This window comes from Eubalaena glacialis, chromosome 10 (genome assembly GCF_028564815.1).
Source record: "Eubalaena glacialis isolate mEubGla1 chromosome 10, mEubGla1.1.hap2.+ XY, whole genome shotgun sequence".
NCBI lineage: Eukaryota > Metazoa > Chordata > Mammalia > Artiodactyla > Balaenidae > Eubalaena > Eubalaena glacialis.
In genome coordinates, this window is record NC_083725.1 from 64,337,282 (window position 1) to 64,360,263 (window position 22,982).

General features: G+C 45.3%; 1 protein-coding gene across 3 annotated transcripts in view; it reads left to right on the plus strand.

Annotated features, from left to right (window-relative positions):
* TENM4 (teneurin transmembrane protein 4) overlaps positions 1 to 22,982 on the plus strand; it is a 391,446-nt gene that overhangs the window by 231,018 nt on the left and 137,446 nt on the right. For all 3 annotated transcript variants that reach the window (XM_061204090.1, XM_061204087.1, XM_061204089.1), the window contains 3 exons: positions 10,006 to 10,107; positions 12,449 to 12,643; positions 18,387 to 18,587. In XM_061204090.1, the coding sequence (XP_061060073.1) occupies positions 10,006 to 10,107; positions 12,449 to 12,643; positions 18,387 to 18,587 (498 nt within the window). The remainder of the gene's footprint in view (positions 1 to 10,005; positions 10,108 to 12,448; positions 12,644 to 18,386; positions 18,588 to 22,982) is intronic.

Genomic DNA, 22,982 nt, shown 5'->3' on the forward strand with positions numbered 1-22,982 from the left:
TCATTCCACAGATGAGTAAACTGAGACTCAGATAGTGACTTTCTCTAAGTCTCACCCTTAGAAGTAACAGAGTTGACATTTAGTCCCAGATCTGCCTGACTCCAAAGGCTCCTTTGGAGCCTTTCTACTGCTCCTTGAGAACAAGGACCACACTTCAGGTCCTCCTGATGGCATCAGCACAGTGGAACTAACAGAGACTTGTTTGAATGAATTATCAGTGAACAAATGATGGAACAATATTACTGCCCAAGTATGATACAATGTGAGGGGCAAGAGCCACATTTTGATATCTGAATGCTGGCAGGTATGTTTTAAAACCAGAATTACAATTAACAAAACCAAATTAGGTACCATTTGGAATTTCCTGGCCCTGGCAGCATCCTTTGTGTCGTCCTCACTCCGTAACTGGAGGCAAAAGGAGTGGGATCACCATGTTTTCTTATTGGATTTGCAGTTGTGGTGTGGTCGAGGAATCCCTCAATTAGGTGGGAGGAGAAATATAGATTTTAATACTAGCCCTGTCACTTATTAGCTGCATGAACTTGAGCGAGTTCTCTGTGCCTTCGTGTTCCCATCTATAAAATGGGGAATAATAAAGAGCACCTTCCCTTCCTGCATACAGAGCTATTGTAAGGATCAAATAAAACTGTATGCAACTGTATGCAGAAATGCTGCAAAAACATCATGTCCTGCACTTACCAGTTATCATCAAAGCCTGATAAGTATCAGGTAGAGCTGATAAGGTCCAAGGCGAATGGATGTGTCAGGGTACTTCCAGTTGCCAGAAGCAAAAACACACTCAGGCCACCTCAAGGAAAGGTAGGTGTTGTGGTGAAGTAGTTTCAAAAACGTTAACAGGGCTTGGGACTAAAATACGCCCTGAGAAGCCTCTGGGAGCCCAGTCTGCTCCCCAGTCCCCGTCATTCTCTTCTTCTCATGGGCGGTGTGACCTCATGCCTCTCTCTGAGCTGCCACTCCATTTACCTCTCCCAGCCAACAGGCCGGCTTCCTCTGCTCACTCAGGACTGCTTCCTCTGAATGTGGGCTCCTACCTGGCCAGAAGAACCTCCCCAGCCCCTCTCTTTCCATCAGGTCTCTTGGCTTCCACCGGCTGTCGCATTCCCTGGGCACATTTGATTTCAAATACTGGAGTAGGACTCTGATTGGCCCAGAGCCTCTGTGCACCAGGCCACGTCCTAGAGCGCTGGGCAGCCTATGAAATGACTCTCCTTGGGTCCCAGTCCAATCAGCTGTGGCCGGTCATCTGGTCTACCTGTGCCTACTGCTTAGACAGGAACTGCGGGCAGAGCATCGCTCCTCTGGGTGAAGGATGGATAATTCTATAAAGGAAGGAAAAGTGTATCCAAGGATGAGAGCACGTACGTCTCCTTGGAAGGCCCTTGTGCTCTTGAACAGCATGGCACTGGGCAGTCTCATCACCACTTGCCGTGTGTCTCAGTGGCCTCCCTGGCATATGCTCACGGAGCATGGCCACAGACTACGCATGTGCAGAGTTCTCTGGGAAAGGCAGCAGAGACAACTGTGGGGACTCCGGCATCTGTGAAAGCTGCTGCCAACAGCCCCGGGGAGAGAGGTAGGAGCTCTTAGCCAGAAGCAGCCAGTGAGGCACCTGCTCTGTATTCCCATCCCTGTGCCCTTGGCCTCAGTGACTCACTGGAGGCCGCTCTCACACAGTAGATTATAATGTGAGGCCAGTTATCTGAGGACACAGAGAGAGGTTTAAAAAGTTGGAGTCTGCCCTTAAAGGAGCAAACTTCCTTTCTCTCCCTCAGGCCATAAACATCATGATGATTTATTGTCTCATCTTCTTCATGTTAGTATAGTTTTCTAAGTAGTGACAATTGGATCTGATTCATTAGATCACAGGATCTTAGACCTGAAAGATCATCCAAGTCATCCACTGCACTGGGAAACTTCCTGAGCCAGAGGAGATGCTCAATACATGTTTGCTGAATAAATTTAATGAATTTTGTAGATGAAAAGAAAGTTCCTGAGAGAAAAAGGGGACATGGCTAAGGTTGCCTCAGAAGGTAGTGGCAGGAGTAGGATGAGAACCCAAGTTTCTTATTCTTTATTTATTACTAAAGTATAGTTGATTTACAGTGTTGTGTCAGTTTCAAGTGTACAGCAAAGCGATTCAGTTATACATATATATGTGTGTGTATATACATGTATATATATTCTTTTTCAGATTATTTTCCATTATAGGTTATCACAAGATACTGAATGTAGTTCTCTGTGCTATATAGTAGGTCCTTATTGTTTATCTATTTTATATATAGTAGTTTGTATCTGCTAATCTCAAACTCGTAATTTATCCCTCCTCCCCCTTCCCCTTTGGTAACCAGTAATTTGTTTTCTATGTCTGTGAGTCTATTTCTTTTTTTTTTAATTTTTATTGGAGTATAGTTGATTTACAATGTTGTGTTAGTTTCTGCTGTACAGCAAAGTGAATCAGTTACACATATACATATATCTAGTCTTTTTTAGATTCTTTTCCCGTATAGGTCATTACAGAGTATTGAGAAGAGTTCCCTGTGCTATACAGTAGGTCCTTATTACTTATTTATTTTATATATAGTAGTGTGTATATGTCAATCCCAATCTCCCAATTTGTCCCTCCCCCCTTTCCCCCCTGGTAACCATAAGTTTGTTTTCTACATCTGTGACTCTATTTCTGTTTTATAAATAAGTTCATTTGTACCAATTTTTTTAAATTCCACTTGTAAGCAATATCATATGGTATTATATTTGTCTTTCTCTGTCTGACTTACTTCACTCAGTATGACAATCTCTAGGTCCATCCAAGTTGCTGCAAATGGCATTATTTCATTCTTTTTTATGGCTGAGTAATATTCCATTGTGTATGTGTACCACATCTTTATCCATTCCTCTGTCAATGGACATTTAGGTTGCTTCCATGTATGAGTCTATTTCTGTTTTGTAAGTAAAGAACCCAAGTTTCTTGATCCAGTCCAGGCATGTTCCCTTACACCATGACTCATAGCACTGTAAGATTTCAGATTTGGAAGATGCTATACTGTCTATCTTTAATCTCCCTGCAATATCCCAGTCATTAATTTGCCCTCTCCTGCAGTACATCAGTGACTGAAAATGCATGACCTTATAGCTCACATAGCCTGTTCATTTGGCCATTCAACTAACAAACATTCATTTAAGACCTGCTTTGAGTCAAGGATGACTGTTTACTAGAGATTCAGAGATGAATAACACATTTCCTGCCCTCATAAAGTTTACAATATTTAGGTAGATACATATACATCAACAGAAGATAACCCAACATAGTAAGTGGTATTCTTCTCTTTCAAAATTCTTTCTTCTTTCAAACCAACTCCATTGCCCAAGGACTATAGTTCTTACTCATTGGACCTAAGTCAAGTTATTAGGGCCACAAAACAAAAGTCTAATCCTATTTCCCATAATAGCCCTTTAGTTATTTTTAAGCAGGGTTCATACTCCCTTAGTAAGCTAAATTCCCAATTCTCTCAAGAATTCTGTATTTGCAATGTGATTTCAAGTTCTCTTAACCATCCGGTTGCTCTTCGATGAACATGCTCCAGTTTATCTCATTGGGCTCTTAAATGTGCCTCCCAGATGTGAACAGCTGAGCTCCAAATACGGTCTGAGAGTGCAATGCAAAGTTGAACTTCCTGTCACTCCCTGCATTCTTCTAGGCATTGCACATCTAAAAATATAGGACAAGGAAACAACAGCTTTGTTGGCCACCAGCTGTTCTCTTGAGTCTGACTGTTGTGCCATGCCCATGACCCTGACCCCTTTCCTCCATTTCCCCCTTGCACTCCTGCTCAGCTTCTCAATACAACAAACATTACTGAGGACTTGCTTTGTGTGTCACACTCACCATCCTCTTTGGAGAACCAGACATAATGCATGTTTTCAAGGAGCTCACAGTCTCATTGGTGAAATTTGGTTTGCCCCCAAAGAAATAATTAACAAAGAACCAAGACTGAATATAATCAAGGGAACAATCTTTTTCTTAGATCCCTCCTTGGAGCTGCTCTTAATGGTGGTTGGTAGACTTCTGGGTAGGACTGAAAAGAGATTTCCCAGTTCAAATGCCAGTGCAGAACTGGCTTCAAGCCCAGGCTGTCAGAGGCTTTGTCAGATTTTTGTCATTGAATTGACCTAGACTGTTGCAGACTGAAGGGCTTTGAATTCCATCATCTGCAAAGAAAGCTGGGGCACCTACAGATTGACGCCTCATAGGCCGTGGAACAGCTTTCCAGCACCTGCACCTGCCCAGTGCCAATCTGGAGTGCACGGGGGGAAAAGTTCGTTCAGATGTTGGCATGAGCTAGCCTGTGTTTGGGCTTCTGGGAGACAACAGGTTTAATTTGCTTTGACAGTGCTTTTCCCCAGGAGGAAAATTACCCAAATACCCTGCCTTCATCACATTCAGCACATTGCTTGTTTGCTTTCCTGTTTTTACTGTGGAGAGTTTCTGTGTGTTTCATGTGTGTATGTGTGTTTACCCCCAATAACCCATATTGCCTTGTTTGGATTCATTAGACCAAGTTAGTGTGTTGTTTTGGTTCACAAACGGAAAGCATGTGTGACCTTCCGTAAAACCCAAATACCAACTCTGCCAAGTCCTGGGCAAACCTCGTTACATGCACAGCGTAGCACTATTTGCCTTCAAAATAACCCTCTGAGGTGGGTGCTATTATTAACCCCATTTCACAGATGAAGAAACTGATGTTTAGAGATGCCTTGTCAATAGGGCTCATAGCTAGTATGGGACTGGATCCCATATTTTGGTCCAAGCCATATACCACAAACTTTGGCTTCAGATAGAACTTGTTTCACCAGCAGATTCACCCTTACAGCTGTGTGACCTTGAGAAAGTGACTTCAGCTCTCAGTCTCCATCTAAGACTGTGAAATGGTGGCAAAAGTACCTAATTCTCATAATTATAAGGAATACATTAGAATATATGATAGACCTTTCACAGTTCCATTTGAGGGAATGAAAGGGTCTCTGTTAGAGTAACTGTAGAATTAACACCCAGCTGTGCTGTCTAGTTTGTTCCCCTCTTTTCTTTTGGTTGTCAACAACAAACCCAGCCCCGGCTTCAGGATCAAAGGGGATGTAATAGATGTAACCTAGAGTATAAATTTCACCAGCTGTAGACAAGATGATGTATCCAATCATCCAACTGGCTGTTCTGGAGTCCATGTTCCTTCCTTCTTGCCTGAAGCATTAGCATCCATCCTCCTAAAGAGAAGCCAAAAGGAGGCATCAAAGAGTGCATCTCTCTTGGGCAATAGGTAGACCTTGGCTCTTTAAACAAGTGCCTCCAAAGAATTGCCAACATCCACTTTTACAGCTTAAGGAGAGACAAGAGAAGCAGAGGAAGGAGCTGTAGGTAGCAAGCGCAGGCTTTTATTAGCTGGGACACATCACAGGCAAGCAATGCATGGAGGAGGTGCTGGGGGAGGCGGGGGGATAGTGCTGGGTGAGCAGAAAAGAGAGACAAGGATGGCTAGTGGGCTCTGACCTCACTCACAACTGGTTCCTTCTGTCTTTGGTGCTGGAATTCAACCTCAGGCTCAATCACTGCAAAGGTTTGCCTGCTCAGAGCAGGGCATGAAGCAGGTGTGTCCACACCACAGTGAGCTAATAAAGGAGAAAAGCCTCCTCTGCCCTTCTCGTATAACTGCCCCTGTGAAACTGGAGTCCAGTAGGCAATTACACTGCCCAGTAGTCCTCCTCCAGACAGGATTTCCCTCTGTGGTCTCTCCTTGTTTCCTGCAAAAATGAGGCTCCGGGATTTCAAATAAGAAAAGCAGAAGGTGGCAAATGAAGGCAGGCTTTCCCAGGCATCAGCCCTAGACACAGGAGGACATACTTACCAACTGTGATCATCTTTCACCTTGACATGGCGATGCTAATGATTTGTCTCTGGAAAAGCGTGGTGAGCAGACAAAATGAGGCACTGCTGTGGTTTCACCAAAGGCCTCTATAGTTTCCCCTCTCCCATGTTTTCTCCAGGAAGGAGCATTGTTGTCTTTTCTTCCTTCTGCAGATGCCCCTTTGTATTTCGAGCAATATTTTGGTCAACATCCAGAGAACACGCCCACTCAGAACACATGTCCAGAGAATGAGCTCAGGAAACATTTAAATTCTGCATTCCAATATTGACGGAAGGAAAAACAAGTTCCTGAAAATCAAATTTCCTAGCAGAACACACTGTTGTGATAGAAAAGCAAAAGCTGGGGGGAAAGGCCCTTGTTTTCTACCATACCATACACCCAATTACGAAAATCAGTTATTTACAGGCAGCTGAATTTTTCATTGAGATCTGAGCAGATCTAAGGTACACCTTGTACTACATGAAGGCAGCTGCATTGTGAACATGAGCAAAGCAGGAAGGAACTATAGGGGGAAGAAACTCACCAGGCACTAATTGAAAACATAACATGTTTATGCAATAAAGTTCACACTTCTCCCAAGCTAGTGAGTGTCACTTCTACACTAGCGTTTAGCATAGAGATATCTGGTCAATGGAGACTCATTATTTGTAGGATTCCAAGTGGACCCCAAGTAGCTGAAATCCTTCCAAGTGGAAGAAAAACTATATACAAAAACATTTCATCAAAAAGAAATATTCTCCAAATGTCTCTACTTCCATGTTGCTGTCATAAAATTATTCCATATCTCCTAAAACTTCTGCCTTCTGACACCAACAGCCTGGGGCAAGTTTTGTAGCAAACAGGCTTCTATTCTGTCAGTTTCAGCAACCGACATCATACTCAGTCACAGAAAATATACTTTCCTTACTTTTTCACTAGGAAGACTTTTTGAATTAACAGGTTTGTGTCTTACAGACTTCATAAATCAAAATCTAGAAAGTGTGTGACATTTATCTGCAACTGATCCTATTAAAAACACAGCTGGAAATTATGGTACTTGTATGAGGAGACATATTTTATACCACTGGGTTTGAGAAGGCCTAGACCATAGAATTTTAGATCTGGGAGGGATCTCTGAGAACATCTAGCCAAGTTCTTTCAGGGACAGCAGCAAACATTTACTGAGACCCTTCTTTGGATACCAGGGCAAATGTGTAAGTGAATATACTCGGTTTCTGTCCTCAAGGATGTCCTGTCCTCACAGTCAACAGTGTTGCCTATCTGGTGCTTTAATAGGGGTGACGGAAAAAGTCCCAGGAGTATCTTAGCCTGTTTAAGAAATGAGGAAGTCTTGTCAGAGGAGGTGACATGTGAGCTGGATTTGAAAGAAGGAGTAGGAGTCGCCTAGCAGGGGAGGATGAGAGGAGCCAAGTGCAAGGATGAGGAAACAGGTGCAGGAAGATCAAGTGCTGTGGCCAAGGTCCCAGAGCCCTTCAGTAGCAGAACGAGAGCTGGAAGCAGGCCTTCTGCCTCTCTGTCCTGTACTCCTTCTGCAAGACTGCAGGTAGAACCCACCCTCCATTTGTACCATTAGCCAGTAGCCTAAAGAGAAAATAATCTTGCCTTAAACTTTACTCAAAATTCTTATTTTTAGAAGAATATTCAAAAGGAAACGTCCTAAGTTACTCTCTATAAAAACAGTGTTTCGGAAGCCACTTCTAACATAGAGGCTTTAGGGACTTAAAGGCATATGGATTCTTCCAGGCAAAGCCAATGGAGAGCAGAGATGCTCAGGGCCCTGGCTCGTGAGCCTCGCTCTGCCAGGTCCCAGACAGCTTCAGACTCCCTGAAATGAGAACACAGGCTAGGCTAGGCCCTCTTGTTCTTAGCTCTGTGTTAGTGTCGTATGCTGCTCAGGTTAGCAGAGGTACAGCGAGCGAGGGGAATTTTCCACCCACTCACAAAAGGAAGCATACATTTGAGCCCTTTTCCCAAATGTTTTCAGTCTTTTCCAAGTGGATAACGGCAGACAACTGGGAAGAGACCTTTTTGGGAAATGCACCATGCTGTGAGCACGTCAAAATCCCCCCACCTTTCCCCCATCTATCCATACTCAAGCCATTCTTCAAGCTCACCTCCTCCAAGAAGTCTTCCCTCTGCTAGTTTTACCCCATATCAGCTGCCATTGCATTGGCCCTAAGTGATTTCCTGGATTTAAGGCTTGATGCCCTGTCAGGACACCTTTTCTGCAAGATGCTCATAGAATTTTAGAACAGGAAGCAGTCCTAGGGATCATCTCTGCTATCACCTTCATTTTACATATGAGGAAGGTGAGACCCAGAGAGGTGAAGGAAGTTGCTTTAGGTCACCCAGCATGACTCTAGAAGAATGGGCCCCAGAACCAGGTCTCCTTACCTCTAGGCAGAGCTTCCACGCCCTGTGCTGCTGCCTGGGTGACAGCTGTTATCCCAGTCTCCCAGTTAAGCCACAACTTTCCTGTAGGTAAGACTCATGTCTCATATGGTGACATCTCATTTAACAGAGGTCTTAGTCTTGGCTTCATGACTTATACTTGCGAGCTAAGACAACAGGTTGAATCTTTAGCTCTGCCCCACCGCACTAACCTTTTCTCTGCTTTAACTTGACTCTGCTGACTCTCTCGGAGACCTTGGGTGAGTCACTGCCCGCCCTATGGGTCTCAGTATCCTTCTCTATTAAATGAGATCATTAGACTAGGTGGTCTCTTCAATCCCTTCAGGCTCTAAAGTCCTAGAATTCGCTACCTTCCAACTGGTCCTTTCTGTCTTCAGGACTGGCCTCACTGGCCCACACATCTGCCTTGTTCATCCCTGGCTTCTGCTGAAGAATAAGTTCCTTTAAGGCCCAGATAGCATAGCATCATTGAAGAAGACCAGGGTTGGAGTCCAAAGGCCTGGGTTCAGATGTGGCATCCATGACTTAGTATCTCCAGGGCCTTCAGCAAGTCACTTCATCTCTCTATCAGCCTCCTCATTTTGTCGTTTCTTTGTTGTCTGTAAAATAGGAATATTGATACATGCTTGAAGATTTCGTGACAGTGAACTGAAATAACCTTTGTGGAAATACATGGCACAAAGAAGGCATTCAGGATGTAGTGGCTTCTTCCTTTATTCCATGTCCGGTATTATTGAGAAACGAGCTATTCCAAATAAAGACTTCCTAGATAACAGGTTTACTAACTGGAGCTACAAAACATTGATTAACTTTTTACTAAAATCTTTCTGAAATGGATCCTATATTTCCTTGGCATGTCACACAGACGATACTGAATGTACAATATTAGGAAGAATTAGAGAAAGTAGCATCCCTGCAGAAGGTGGGCACTGATTGCCGATGCTGGGGATGCGGGTAGGGCAAAGGGAATGTGAAGGAAAACTCTGACGCATTTTGAAAGAGCTTGGATTTTTTCATTTCGGCAAATGGGGGGGCCATTGAAGGGTTTTAAGTAGGAGAATCAGAGAGATGGCTCAGGCTGCTGGGTGTGAATGAATCAGGGGGAGAGAGGGAAAGGACTCTGAGAAGCCGGCCATGAGGCCATTGTGTGAGCCCCAGTGAGAGATGCTGGGGCCTGGACTGATAGATGGAGAATCAGAAGTGGGAAGAGACAGATTTGCAAATCCTCAGTAGCTTTATGAAAAAATAAATTCATGGATCATCAGCCCATTATGAGAAAAATGTAAAACATAGAAGAGTGTCAAGAAGACCACGAGAATCACCCCATAACCCAGCCTCCGAAGACAACCACTAATGGGTTAAACTATTTTTTCCCAATGTTTGTAGCCGAAAGTTTTCTACTGCATTTGTAGATGCAAACTTGATTTATAAAAAATTGGTTTAGGCACACATTTTCCCAAACACGTCTCTTAACGTCAGTTGAGATGTACCTCAGTAAGAGTAAATATATCATTTTTAACTTTATTGATTCCTTTCACTGACTGGGCCAGAAGCGCTCAAATGTGTTGGTCCTAGTTAACCTGAGGCTGGATTCCCAGGCCCTCTGTTTGGGTAAAGAAGCTTCCGTTTGCAACTCTGTTTCTCTTTTCTCCCACAGAATCTGTGGATAACTGCCCCAGCAACTGCTATGGCAATGGCGACTGCATCTCTGGGACCTGCCATTGCTTTCTGGGCTTCCTGGGCCCTGACTGTGGTCGAGGTGAGAACCCCGCTTGTGGGCTTACAAGGTCCACCCTGTGGCCCCGTGGGCAGTTCAGGTCCCACTTCTCCGAGCAAGCGCAGAAATCCAGGCCAGCTCCTGCCTCCTGTGAGAAGGGCTCCCAAGAGCCAGTCCTCTGAAGCCCTGAGAGGGAGGTCCGCAGGCAGAGCCCTGGCTGACCCCGCCGTGTTATCCATGGGTGCATGACTGGGGAGGTCAGGAAGGAAGGGCAGCCACGGGGAACCCCATGTCCATTGTGGGAGCAGGAAGAGTGGCCATGGGGGTTCTTTTAAAAAGTAGATCTCCCCTTGGGGGACTGATCTGCCTTTGCCAAGCATCTTTGACGTTTGTCTTCAGCGAGTGTGGTTCGTCTCTGACCTCGTGGAAGGGCCTGAGTTGCTGCTCCAGTTGCTACCGTGCAGGCAGAGTCTTGGCTGAGGCCACCAAGGGGAGGGACTGGGAGGGGAAGCTGCTCTTCTCCACGCAGGACACTCATGTTGCCTCCTGTTCGGGCACGTACGATGCTAATGATAACCACTACAGGGAGAGTTTAAAGGCTGCCCGTGATCTGCCTGTGCATTTGGCCTTCGTTTCTGTCCTGGAAGAATTAACAAGGAAAATGCCAAAGCAGATCTGTACTCCCAAGAATTGGGCACTCCTCTTGGGGAAACTAAAATGGCCCTTTCCTTTGGTTCCTCCACCTCTTCCCTCATCCAACAGGCATTTGCTTAGTGCCCTTTAGGGCTTGGTCCTGTGCTGGACACTGAGGTTACAACACTGAGCAAGACCCAAGCCCAGGACCTCTCAGTCTGGGAGACAGACAGGGAAATAGACGATGACAAAGCAGTCAGTGATAAGTGAAGCACACCTACAGCAAGGTTAGATGCGGGGAACATCTATCAGCATGAAAGGATCTTTGCTTGGATGGAATGAGGACCAGTAAAGGCTCCCCAGATGAGGTGACACTGGAACTAAGACGAGATACTTGAATCGTTCATTGGTGGAAGGCAGAGATGGTTTTCCAGGCCGAGGAAACAGCGCCCTCCAAATACCATGCCGTGGTGCTGCTATGGGGATTCTACTTATTCTTCCTAACGTGAAATAGACTCGGTGTGAGACAGCAGAGCCAGCAGCCTTGAGGAAGCACAGTGATTACCTGCCGAGTGTTTTAAAAAGGAGAAAAGCCAGGTGAAAGCAGGGGAAAGGTGGTGCAGAGAGAAGAGTCATGCCTTCTAACAAGAATTAGTGTCTCATCCCATATGCACTTAAAGTTAAGAGTCATGTATAAAGCAGCCTTATTGTATCTCAGTAAGGCTGGTAGGTACTTACAGCACAGTGCAATATAATTATTTTTATATAGTGTCCTTCGTACAGATGATCACAAAACCCTTTACGCTAAGTGGCAAAATGGAAAGATAATACTTTAAAGAGCCAAGTTGGGCTCAGCTATTCTCTTATGGGGGCAGCGGCGTGTGGGCCTTGAGTGGAGACCTGAAAGGCAAGGAAAGCTGAGATTGGCTGGGTTAAAGACGATAGTAAGTGGTCCCGCACGTGAGGAATGGGGAAGCGAAATGCAGTGCTACTAGGAGCAGAGCGCTGGAGGAGGGAATGCGGGGAGGGCAGGAGGCCCAGCTGTCTTTTCCAGTGAGCCCAAGGACCAGATTGAAGCCTCCTATCTACGGATGCTGGTGACCACCGTGCAGCACCAGTAATATGAGGGGGACGGGGGGAAAGCAGCGTTCAGTGGGCACCAACTGCGCCAGGCCCTGAATGGTACACCTTCACCTACAATTCCTGATGTGTTTTTTTTTTTTTCTTTATTTTTTATTGAGAATTTAAAGTAAAGGTAACAATAAACAACAAGGTCCTACTGTATAGCACAGGGAACTATATTCAGTATCCTGTGATAAACCATAATGGAAAAGAATATGAAAAAGAATGTATATATACATGTATCACTGAATCACTTTGCTGTATAGCAGAAATCAACACAACATTGTAAATCAGCCATACCTCAATAAAATTTAAAAGAAGAAATATACTTTTTTTTAAAACATCTTTATTGAAGTATAATTGCTTTACAATGGTGTGTTACTTTCTGCTTTACAACAAAGTGAATCAGTTATACATATACATATGTTCCCATATCTCTTCCCTCTTGCATCTCCCTCCCTCCCGCCCTCCCTATCCCACCGGAATGAAATAAAACAAGAGAAGCAAACAGATGGACACACATGGGAATTGTGGCGAAGCAGCTGAAGCCCAGGAGAGAAAGGGATCGAGGCCAGATGGGGTATGTGGGGCGTGGACTCATGCCAGGCTTCCCGCACTGTCTCTGCAGCCTCCTGCCCCGTGCTCTGCAGTGGGAACGGCCAGTACATGAAGGGCAGGTGCCTGTGCCACAGCGGCTGGAAGGGCGCCGAGTGCGACGTGCCCACCAACCAGTGCATTGACGTGGCCTGCAGTAACCACGGCACCTGCATCATGGGCACCTGCATCTGCAACCCCGGCTACAAGGGCGAGAACTGCGAGGAAGGTAAGACCTGCGGGCAAGCAGCTCGGCACCTCACTGTGAGATAGAGGCCAGCAGGCAGGGCCACGAGGGCATCCAGGGAGCCTCCTGAGCGGCCCTGTGACCCCCACCCCCAAGCCAGGACGCCTTCGGCAACGGTCACTAACCTAAAGGGAGAAGACAGACGAATTAGGGTCCTGCTCAGCGAGGGGAAGAGAAGTGTGTGTATTGAGCACTTACTGTATGCAAGCCTCTGTGCTAAAAGCCTGGTGTCATTTAGCTTCAAACCCCAGCAGGGAAGGGTAATCATCTCCATTTTATAGTTGAGGAAACTGAGACTCAGGGAGTCAAATGACTTGCCCAAGGTCCCATGGCTGGTAGACGGCAGAGCCAGGTTTGAGCCCAGGCTTTCTGGCTCCGTAGCCTGAGTTCTTTCTCCTCCCCTTTAAGTTCCTCTGCTCTCCATTTCTGAAGTGTGAGTCTGTTGTAGACCTCCATACACGCCTTCCACAGCCTCACTCCTGTGTTTGTGTGTGTGTGTGTGTGTGTGTGTTCATGTTTGTGGCTCTTAGGTGCTCATAAACGTGTCTCCCTCCTTCATAAAGTAAACATATGCCTGTGCAGATCGAGGCTAGGAAGTGAACTGCTGACTTAAGGGTGACATCAGTTCTTCCCGAGAAAACCTAACCAGGTGAGATAAGTAAATACTTTTATCTCACAAAGAACCTGAGGCCCAGGGAAGGGCAGTGACACGCCCGTAGTCATAGCGCTTACTGATGGCAGGGCTGGAATTCAATCCAGGTCTTCTCACCTCAGACGTGGTACTCTTTCCTCCCGACCACATGGGATTTCCCGATGAAAGGAGGGGTCTTCTCACAAGCAATAGAGAGTAGCCATCGGGAGTGCACACTCTGGAATCAGATGTAGGTTCGAGTCCTCGTTCTACCACTCACTAGCCTCAGTTCCCTCATCTGTAAAATGGGAATTCCTTACTCAGAGGGTCATTGTGAGGACTAGATTAAATGACTCATGTGAAGCACGTAGCTCAGTGTCTGACACATAGGAAATGCTCCAAAAATGTTAGCTCTTATATCATTAGCATTATTCTGGGGACTATTGAAGCATATTTCTTGTTTCACCCCACTCACTGTATCCAAGGTCGTTTGAAATGGATGGACTTGGAAACTGATGGACGATGTTAGTAGTCGTTACCTCCCACTGTCTACCGTCTAGGGCCCTGGCACCTTCTCCAGCGGGTGGAAGAGGCTCCAAGGAGAGCTAGTCTTCTAACCCACTGGGGATTTAATGAGTATCCCCTCCTCAAGGCATCATTTCCCCTAAAAAATGAGAGAGTATAATGGGCCCATTTTAAAAGAGTGGGGAATAGGAAGGGATTAGTGTCTGGAAAGCATCCATCACCTCTCAGAGACAGGCTGTCTCTAAACCCCGAGTGTGGCTGGAGGTCCTGATTCAGACCTATTAACTTTGATGCGGATTACTTCGGGCTGTCGGAGCTCAAGGAGGAGCCCGGCCCCTGAACAAAGGAGCTTGGCTTTCTCATCCTGACAATGGTGACCTTCCTCTGCTTTCCCTTTTCATTTAGTCACTTGAGGTGAAGACCCTCTGAAGGAAAGAGAAACAAAGAGGAGATTCCTCCTGAAACAGTGGGGCTGTCCCACCCCTAGCCCCACCATGTCATGTGGGCCAAGGAGGGGAAGTTGTCCTTCTCCTGATCAGCCGGTGCCCCAGAGTGCAAGGTCATTTACAGAGAGAGAGAGAGAGAAGCTGTTTAGCAATTTGATTTACATTATTATTTGAAAAGAAATGTTTTCACTCCTGCTTTCTTTCCCGAGAAGGGCCATCTGGTACTGATTCCTCTTATTATTTCTGTTTCTCTGGTGAAGCATCCTTGCACAGTCCTTGTGTTTATAGTGGGGTTTTCTTAGGCCTTCATCCTCTCCCCTCTTCTCCTTTCCATTCCCTCTCAGTTCTGTTCTAACAGGTTTCACTGTGTTTATAAAACACCAGCTAACAAGCTTACTTTTTTCTCTCTCTCCCTCTTCCTTCTTCTGAAGTTTATTGCCCCCTGTTTTTTAAAGCCTGAACCGGGCCACTGGCAGGATGCTTAGAGGGAGCTGGGAGAGGGGCAGAGGGGCCCACCTAAGCCTTTTGCAGTGAAAAGTGAGCTGCTGTGTTGTGGGTCCTGAAGCGCGTCCGATAGCTTGTGTGGTCACTGAAGCGTGGAACATTTGGGGAAAAGAGATGTGTTTGCAGCCTGGCCACGCAGGCCCCATCATTTCATTAATGGGCCAAGCGTCTGCCAGAAATTTTGGCTTGAACGGCAGGGTCTGCACAGGAAAAAAAAAAAAAATGTAACTGCTTGGCACCTCTTCTAAGAAGAAACTAAGTTAGACTGTCTTCTACCCAAAGTTGAGCCCACCTCCCTGCCAGCTTCCCCTGTATTCCTTCAGCTCCCCGACCCCAGGCCCGCCGATCTTCCCACGTTATACACAGCTCCCTGCAAAATAAATATTGTTAGGGAAACTAACCCAATGTGAGGGAAAGAGACCATTTTAATCTCACCCTAGGGTTCCAGTCTCCCCAGAGGCCCCAGAAGGGGAAGGCAGATGCATAGTCTGTGTGGGACCTCTTGGACAGAGGGTCACTGTGGCATAGATAATGGCCCTAGGTTTGGGATCAGCAGGGACAGCATTCTGGCTGGAATCTCAGCCAGTTCAGCCAAGGTTTGCTAGACCGCCCCAAGGTGCAGTCCTCTTTAAAACTCCCTTTGCACTCCACACTTGCTTTGTCAAGTTGACCTTCCGAAGTGATGGTTAATTGATGATGAATTGCCTGGAGGTAGCCTCTCATCACTTCTTTCTGCTCTTTCTTCCCTGCCTGGACCAGCTTCTGAGCGCATCGGATTCACTTTGCTGGTTCCTGGGTCCCTATCAGACTTACTGTGTCTGAGGAACAAGACTGTGATGCCGAGGGCCTCTTGCTAAACTTGCCACCCTCCAGCGTGCTCCGCTAACAGTGCAGATTTATAGATTCAACCTCGAGGGCGGCTCAGAGACAGCTTCCACCCCAAGCTGGGGTCCAGGCACTCACTGAACGGGAAATACCTTTATAGGCCTCGGGATAAGAACTGCTGAGTCGTTTCCTGTCAAATTGGAAAACTCTCTGGATCTAGGGAATTATCATAGTAGGCTAATGGGCCAGAATAATCCTTCTGAGGTTCTGAGATCTGAGGCAGGTCATGAAAATTTATCACTATTCTTATTTTTATCATGTTTAATTACCAGGAACTCCAACAGGTCATGTTTAAACCATTATTATTAAGTGGTGTCCAGAGACTGCAAGAAAAGCAATTCTTTGCCTTCATTTGGCTTTCTTAATTTTCCACTTTGCCCTGTTTCTTTCGTTGTGCTCTTTTCTTTTGATTTCTGTTTTTAACTATTCTATGTGCTATGTCTGTATACATGTGCTCATGTATTTTGGAACCAGTAAGGTTGTAGAAGAAATAGCAAGGGATCTATACCAGAGAAGAGTGCTTCAAATTTAAAGTCCTCCACTTAAACCACTGTGTGATCTTGGGCAAGTTATTTAACCTCTGTGCTTCAGTTTCCTCATCTGTAAAATGAGGATAGTAACGGTATCTACCTCAAGGGGTTGTTGTTAGGGTTAAATAAGATAATGCATACAAAAGGTTTAATAGCAAGATATGGCATAGAAGAGGAACTAAATTAACACTAATATTATTCTTACTGTTGTTTTTGTTATTATGTTTTTAATCAAATGGTTGCTCCTGACCTTTGATCTTCCTGTTTATCCTTGAAGTAATTATGTTGAACTCCTTTAAAAACCCAAATAGTGAAAGAGCTTTCTTAATGAGGTGACCCTCAAAATGAACAGCCTGTTCCCAGAATGATGCTCTTTGTAAAGTCTCTGCCCATTTGTGTCTGTGATTCTAATATACCCAGGCCGAGTTTCCCACTCTTTTGTGCAAAAGTCAAATATACTGGGCTATAAAATTTAATTGATAAATAAAGTAAAATCACGTCTGAATTATAAATGAGCTCTGACCACAGTCTGCCCAAGTCATGCTACTGAATGTCCTGATAAAATGGACAGATAACTTCTTTGCAACAGTTTACAGTTTATACTGTCCTTTCAAATCGTCAGTGTCATTTGGTCCTCATAGCCACCTGAGAGGTAGGTAATTTGACCAGACCTGCTTTATAGATGGAAGCCCAGAGCAGGTACGTGACTTGACCGTGGTCATGGAACCATTACAGCTTGTCCTGTGACCCTTGAACTTAGGACCTCAGAGAGTCAAATGCTAAATTCTTTCCTCAGCAGCATACGGCTTCCTCCTGAGCCCCTACAAGAAGGAACCTGACTACATTCATAGCAGCTCCGTCAACACTTTCAACAACAGCTGCATGTTGGGCCCCATCAGGACTCCACTCTCCCCTTCCACTGGCAAGACGGATAGAATCCCCTCCCTCCCTACAATGATCTAGCAACTCTTTGGTTGAGTAGAGAACATGGACAAGCCCTTTGCTGATTCTGCCTCCTCTCTGCTGCCTTTCGCACTTTCTGCATCCACTGGAGCCACATGCTAAGTTAGCCCTCAATGCCCTTCTTCTTCTTTTTTCCATGAAGTGCTTTGCGGAAGATTAGAGGTCTCTGTTAACTTTGTGTAACCCCGTAACTAAAGCTTTGACTTAGGAAAATCAGCCCCAGGAACAGGAATATCACTGGATTCAGAATCAGACAGACCTGTCTTCAGAGTCCTCTCCGGCAGGGTTTAGCTCTATGATCCCATATAAATTATTTACCTCTCTGAGCCTCAATTTTCTCCTCTGTACCTCATTGGGTTATTGAGAAAACAATCCGGTGAAGTATATAAGATACTTCCTACTGTGTAAGCAGAGAGCAGGTAACCCACAATATTATTCTCCTCCCTCTTTCTGGGAGGTCTCTTGAGACCACCTTGACCTTGGGCCCTAAGAGCCCTGCTTGGGGGTTTGCTTGGCTGTGAGCTACAGCTTTGTAGTTCACCCCCCACTTGAGGAGAAGCTGAACACAGCCATCATATATAATTTTGAATAGTAATTGAAATGTTTGCCTGGAAACATTTCCAGGCAAATGTGTGTCTGGAAAATGAGGTGTGAAAGTTTGTATCATTCTCCAGAGTTTTGGGAAGATGGTAAAATCTAAAGGAATTTAAATGCAAAATAAATTCTCATTTAAATTAAGGAATCTCTTTATTTTAATCCCACATTCGCGGAAATAAAACTGCATTTATGAAGTGGTAAATACTAATAGTTTGTTCTCCAGTGATGTTTCGAGCACCTCCCATGTGCTAGGAGGTTGGAGATACAGACATGAACAAAATAGTCTTGTCCTCCATTGTTGCAGTTGTTACAGACATCTAGGATAGGCACTGGCTGCTCTATACATATGTCTTACTATGTGCACCCCTCAAGTCAAGAGGTACAAATATGTATGCACGTTTTACAGGTGAGGGAGCTGAGACTTGAGAGGTTAAACAGTCAACCACCGGGTAGGGTCGGGAACCCAGGTCTACCGTTGCTAGAGTTATTCTCTTCACCTTACCAAGTGACCTCTCCACGGAAATCTGGGTCCTTCTCACTGAGCATGTGAAGCTCCTCCACTACAAAGTATAGCAGTTTGCTTAAAGAAGCCTCACCCTTGCTGGTCCGATACTTACCTCTGTTATCTCTTCTCCGCGTTGCAGTGGACTGCATGGACCCCACGTGTTCGGGCCGGGGGGTCTGCGTGAGAGGCGAGTGCCACTGCTCTGTGGGCTGGGGAGGCACCAACTGTGAGACGCCCAGGGCCACGTGCTTGGACCAGTGTTCGGGCCACGGAACCTTCCTCCCAGACACCGGGCTTTGCAGCTGTGACCCAAACTGGACTGGACACGACTGTTCTGTCGGTAAATGTGGGGAGAATAAGGGCACAGCTTAGATGGAGGGAGGAGGTTTCCACTGTGACGTGTACACCATTCAGTCCTGTTCAGGGCCCTGACCCTGACCTTGGTCATGTAGCAGGGGGTTACCCATGTCTCTGAATGCTTTTCTTTTTTTTTTTTTTTTTAATTCAAACAGAAAGTCACAAAAATTATAATCATCCTCATCAGTTCACTCAGTCCCATGTAATTAATTTTTTTTTCATCTTGATCTTTTGTTAGCACGTTTATGAATTCATCAGTTTTCCATTAGAGTTCTGAAAATGCTTATTCATTCAGTTCAGCAGTATAGTCAGTTACCAGAAACCTGTACTTGTCAGAGTCTTTTGCATGAATTCCTTGAAGATGAAACCCTTTTATAGGAACATTTTTGCAAAAGCATCAGAGTACACCCAGAACTGTCTGTAAATGACAAAAGACTTAAAATTGACCACGTTTAAAGATTTGATGAAAGTTCATAATAATGCAATTGACACGGAAATTTAGTTATTTCTGAGATATACATTTTAAAGTAATAACTAGAATTATGACTTATAAGATTATACCAGAACATATAAGATTTTTAGAAATTTCATGTAATGTCTGAAACATTTATATTAACATATTTCCATACAAATAACCCAAAGAAAGTTTAGTATTAGTTGTTTTTTTGTTTGTTTTTTTATACAGCAGGTCCTTATTAGTCATCCATTTTATGCACATCAGTGTATACATGTCAATCCCAATCTCCCAGTTCATCGCCCCCACCCCCACCCCCACACCCCCCACCGCCGCTTTCCCCCCTTGGTTCCATACGTTTGTTCTCTGAATGCTTTTCTTCTTCCCCTGAACTCCAGCCTTCAACACCTCTACTCTTAGAGTGGCAGAGGATTCACAAATCCTATATTCACATCATTCCTTTCACAGTGGTGGCCTTGAGAGTCAAAACATCGCCCCTTAACCATGTTAATGATGATAGATGTGATTCATTGAATTCTCGCCTCTCACATTACAATGGCCATCCTAGAGGCAAGGCCATGGGGAACATTGTGCCTCCTTGAGCTCTGCAGGGATGGGCCTTTGGTTTTACCCATTCCCCAGAATGAAGTCCAAACTCAGTATGGTATTTAGGGTGCTCTGTGATGTGGCCCTCACCCACCTTTCTGGCCAGATCCTCTACGAGATGGTAAGTTCCATGAGGGTAGCAAACGTGTCTTATTCCACATTCCCAGGACTCAGCATAGGCCTGCCCACAGCAGCTGCCCAATAAACTTTGACAAATGAATGAATGAATGACGAACACATGATTGAATGTGTTCTTAATTTTGGTATTTGGTTCACCACAGAGTTTACACATATAAAGTTCACAGAATGCTTATATTGGCACCCTCTGTTTATAAGCGCTTTAGGATTTAGAGGCCCTCTCAAGGTGAGGATTAGATGAGAACATAGGTAAATCACCTAGCACAGTACTGGTAGGTAGTAAGTGTGGTTGCTTCTAGTATCTCATCTGGACAGTATCCACTGTTTAAATCCACACAAAAACCCTGTGAGAAAGGCATCATCATCCCCATTTTACCAATTTATATAGTATTTTACTCAGTGAATACTTACTGAACAAGGCAGAGGGGATAAAGAGGTAGGAAGTCTGTACCCTGGCGCGCTTGCATTCTGGAGAGGGGGGGCAGGAGACAGAGCAAACAAACGCATGAAGAGAAATCAACTAATAAAGAAGCTTAGGCCCAGAAAATTTCTAAGTAATCCTGCCCAGGGACACGTGGCTAAGAAGTGGTAGCAACTCCATCAACGTTGTTTTTCACCCTGAATCACGTTCCCCACCACACCACGTTGCTGAAACAAAGTGAAGTTCACATCAGATCATCATCTTGTGTATTAACAGTTCTGGTAGTGATCAGGAAAGACGGTTGAGACCTTTGGTAAAAATGAGATCCAGTGCAGCATTTGTGCCTTTGGAATACTTTGAATTACCTTTCCCCATTGAATGGAGAATTGATGTTCAATACGCAGCCTAAAGTGGACTTTATCCTTGTTTGCAAAGCTCGTGTAAAGACATGATCATGAACACAGATGTCTTAGGAATAATTCCTTTTTTTTTTTTTAACATCTTTATTGGAGTATGATTGCTTTACAATGGCGTGTTAGTTTCTGCTGTGTCACAAAGTGAATCAGCTATACATATACATATATCCTCATATCCCCTCCCTCTTGCGTCTCCCTCCCACCCTCCCTATCCCACCCCTCTAGGTGGTCACAAAGCACCGAGCAGATCTCCCCGTGCTATGTGGCTGCTTCCCACTAGCTATCTATTTTACATTTGGTAGTGTGTATATGTCCATGCCAGTCTCTCACTTCGTCCCAGCTTACCCTTCCCCCTCCCCATGTCCTCAAGTCCATTCTCTACGTCTGCATTTTTAGGAATAAGTCTTTATATACAGCTCTGTTTATAGCAATATAAGGAATGCTCTTCCGAAAGCTACACTGGGTTGTATTGTTCATTATGTGGCCACAAAGCTAGTTTATGATAGAACTATAACTGTCCGTGCATTGTTAATCCCTGATGAGATTCCACAGCCTCTGACGGAGGCAGGTGTAACTTTGAGTGCAATCACTAGGCATTCTTGAGTTGGCCCTGTAAAAGGAGACAGCAGACCCATTACAAGGGCCTTAAATAGAATTGCGAGTGCTCATTTTCCTCAACTCTGTGCCTCTCACTCCCCATAGCTGCTGTCAAACAGATGGCCTCACAAGCTAAGGCAGAGAGCTCCGTGTGATAAGAAGAGTCTCTGAGTCTGACAGTCTTGGGTTCAAATGCTGGCCCTGCTGCTTACTAGTTATAACTTTGGGCAAGTTGCTTCACTTCTGTAACTTGTAAAACGGAGATAACAAGCATACCTACCTTCTGGGATTAGTATTTGGAAAGTAATTATTTGGAGGATTATTTAAGATAAAGTAAAAACACGTATCACGCTACTCAGCGCGTGATATGGGCTCAGTTAATGTTAGCTATGTTATGAGCATGATTACAGCACGCACTGGTGAGAGCCCTTGATAGTAACGGAGACATTTGAGAGAGGCAAGATGAAAGGTGCCCTTTCAGAAACGTGGATTATGGTTTTTAAATCTCTAACCTATAACTGACTAAAACAGTGTCATGATTGCCACAAGGCCAGGAATTTAAAAGATGACTTCAACATTCCTGTCTCCCCTTGCAATAGTGATAACAATTTGTGTTTGTTGAGTGCTTCAAAGCATACAAAGATCTCTCTCTCTCTCTCCTTTTCACACACACACACAGCAGCAACAACAGCTGTTGAGGCAGGGTGACGGGTATGGTACCATCCCCATCCTCACCCTGAGACTCGGTGACCTACCTGAGACACCCTGAGCCTGCCGAAGCTGGGAGTCCGAGCCCAGCCTGGGGGCCCCCTGCTGCCCAGCACCCCGCGCTGCCTCCCCACGGCCATAGCTTCTCCTTGGCTCTCACTTCCCGCCGGAAGCCAGTTTGAAGGCTAGTGAAAGCGCGTTGACGGTGGTTCTCTCTCCCTACTGTCCTGGCTGTCCCTGCCTAGGCTCCATCCTGGCTCTGCACGCGCTAACTGTGTGACCTTAGCAAGGGACTTGACTTTTCTTGACTGTGGTTTCTTTTTTTTTAATAAATTTATTTATTTATTTATTTAATTTTTGGCTGTGTTGGGTCTTCGTTGCTGCATGCAGGCTTTCTCTAGTTGCGACAAGCGGGGCCTACTCTTCATTGCAGTGCGCAGGCTTCTTATTGCAGTGGCTTCTCTTGTTGCAGAGCATGGGCTCTAGGCGCGTGGGCTCAGTAGTTGTGGCGCATGGGCTTAGTTGCTCTACAGCATGTGGGATCTTCCCGGACCAGGGCTCGAACCCATGTCCCCTGCACTGGCAGGCAGATTCTTAACCACTGCACCACCAGGGAAGTCCGACTGTGGTTTTTTTATCTGAAAGATGGAGATAATAGCAGTGCCCACCTCAGAGGGTCATGTGGTGATTAAGTTGTGTAATGCAGGTGTGCCTGAGAACAGTGCCTGTAGAGGGGGAGCATTTCACGTCTTCCCCTCCCTCCCTTCTGAGGACACTTTCACTGAGTGGAAGCTGTTTGAAAACGATGGAGTTTGGGCCCTAAAGCTAAAGCAGGAGATGCCTCACTGAGCAGATGCCGCTGTAGCCAGGGAGCTGTCTTTGTACTCAGGGCTGCGGCTAACAGGGTGGTGAACAGGCACTGAACTACATTTCAGGGGACCTGCTCCTCACTAGTTGAGTGGCTTCAGCAAGCTGCTTCCCCTCCTTTCCTTTAGGTAGATTACCTATGGGATTGTTGTAAGGATTTAGTGAGAAAAT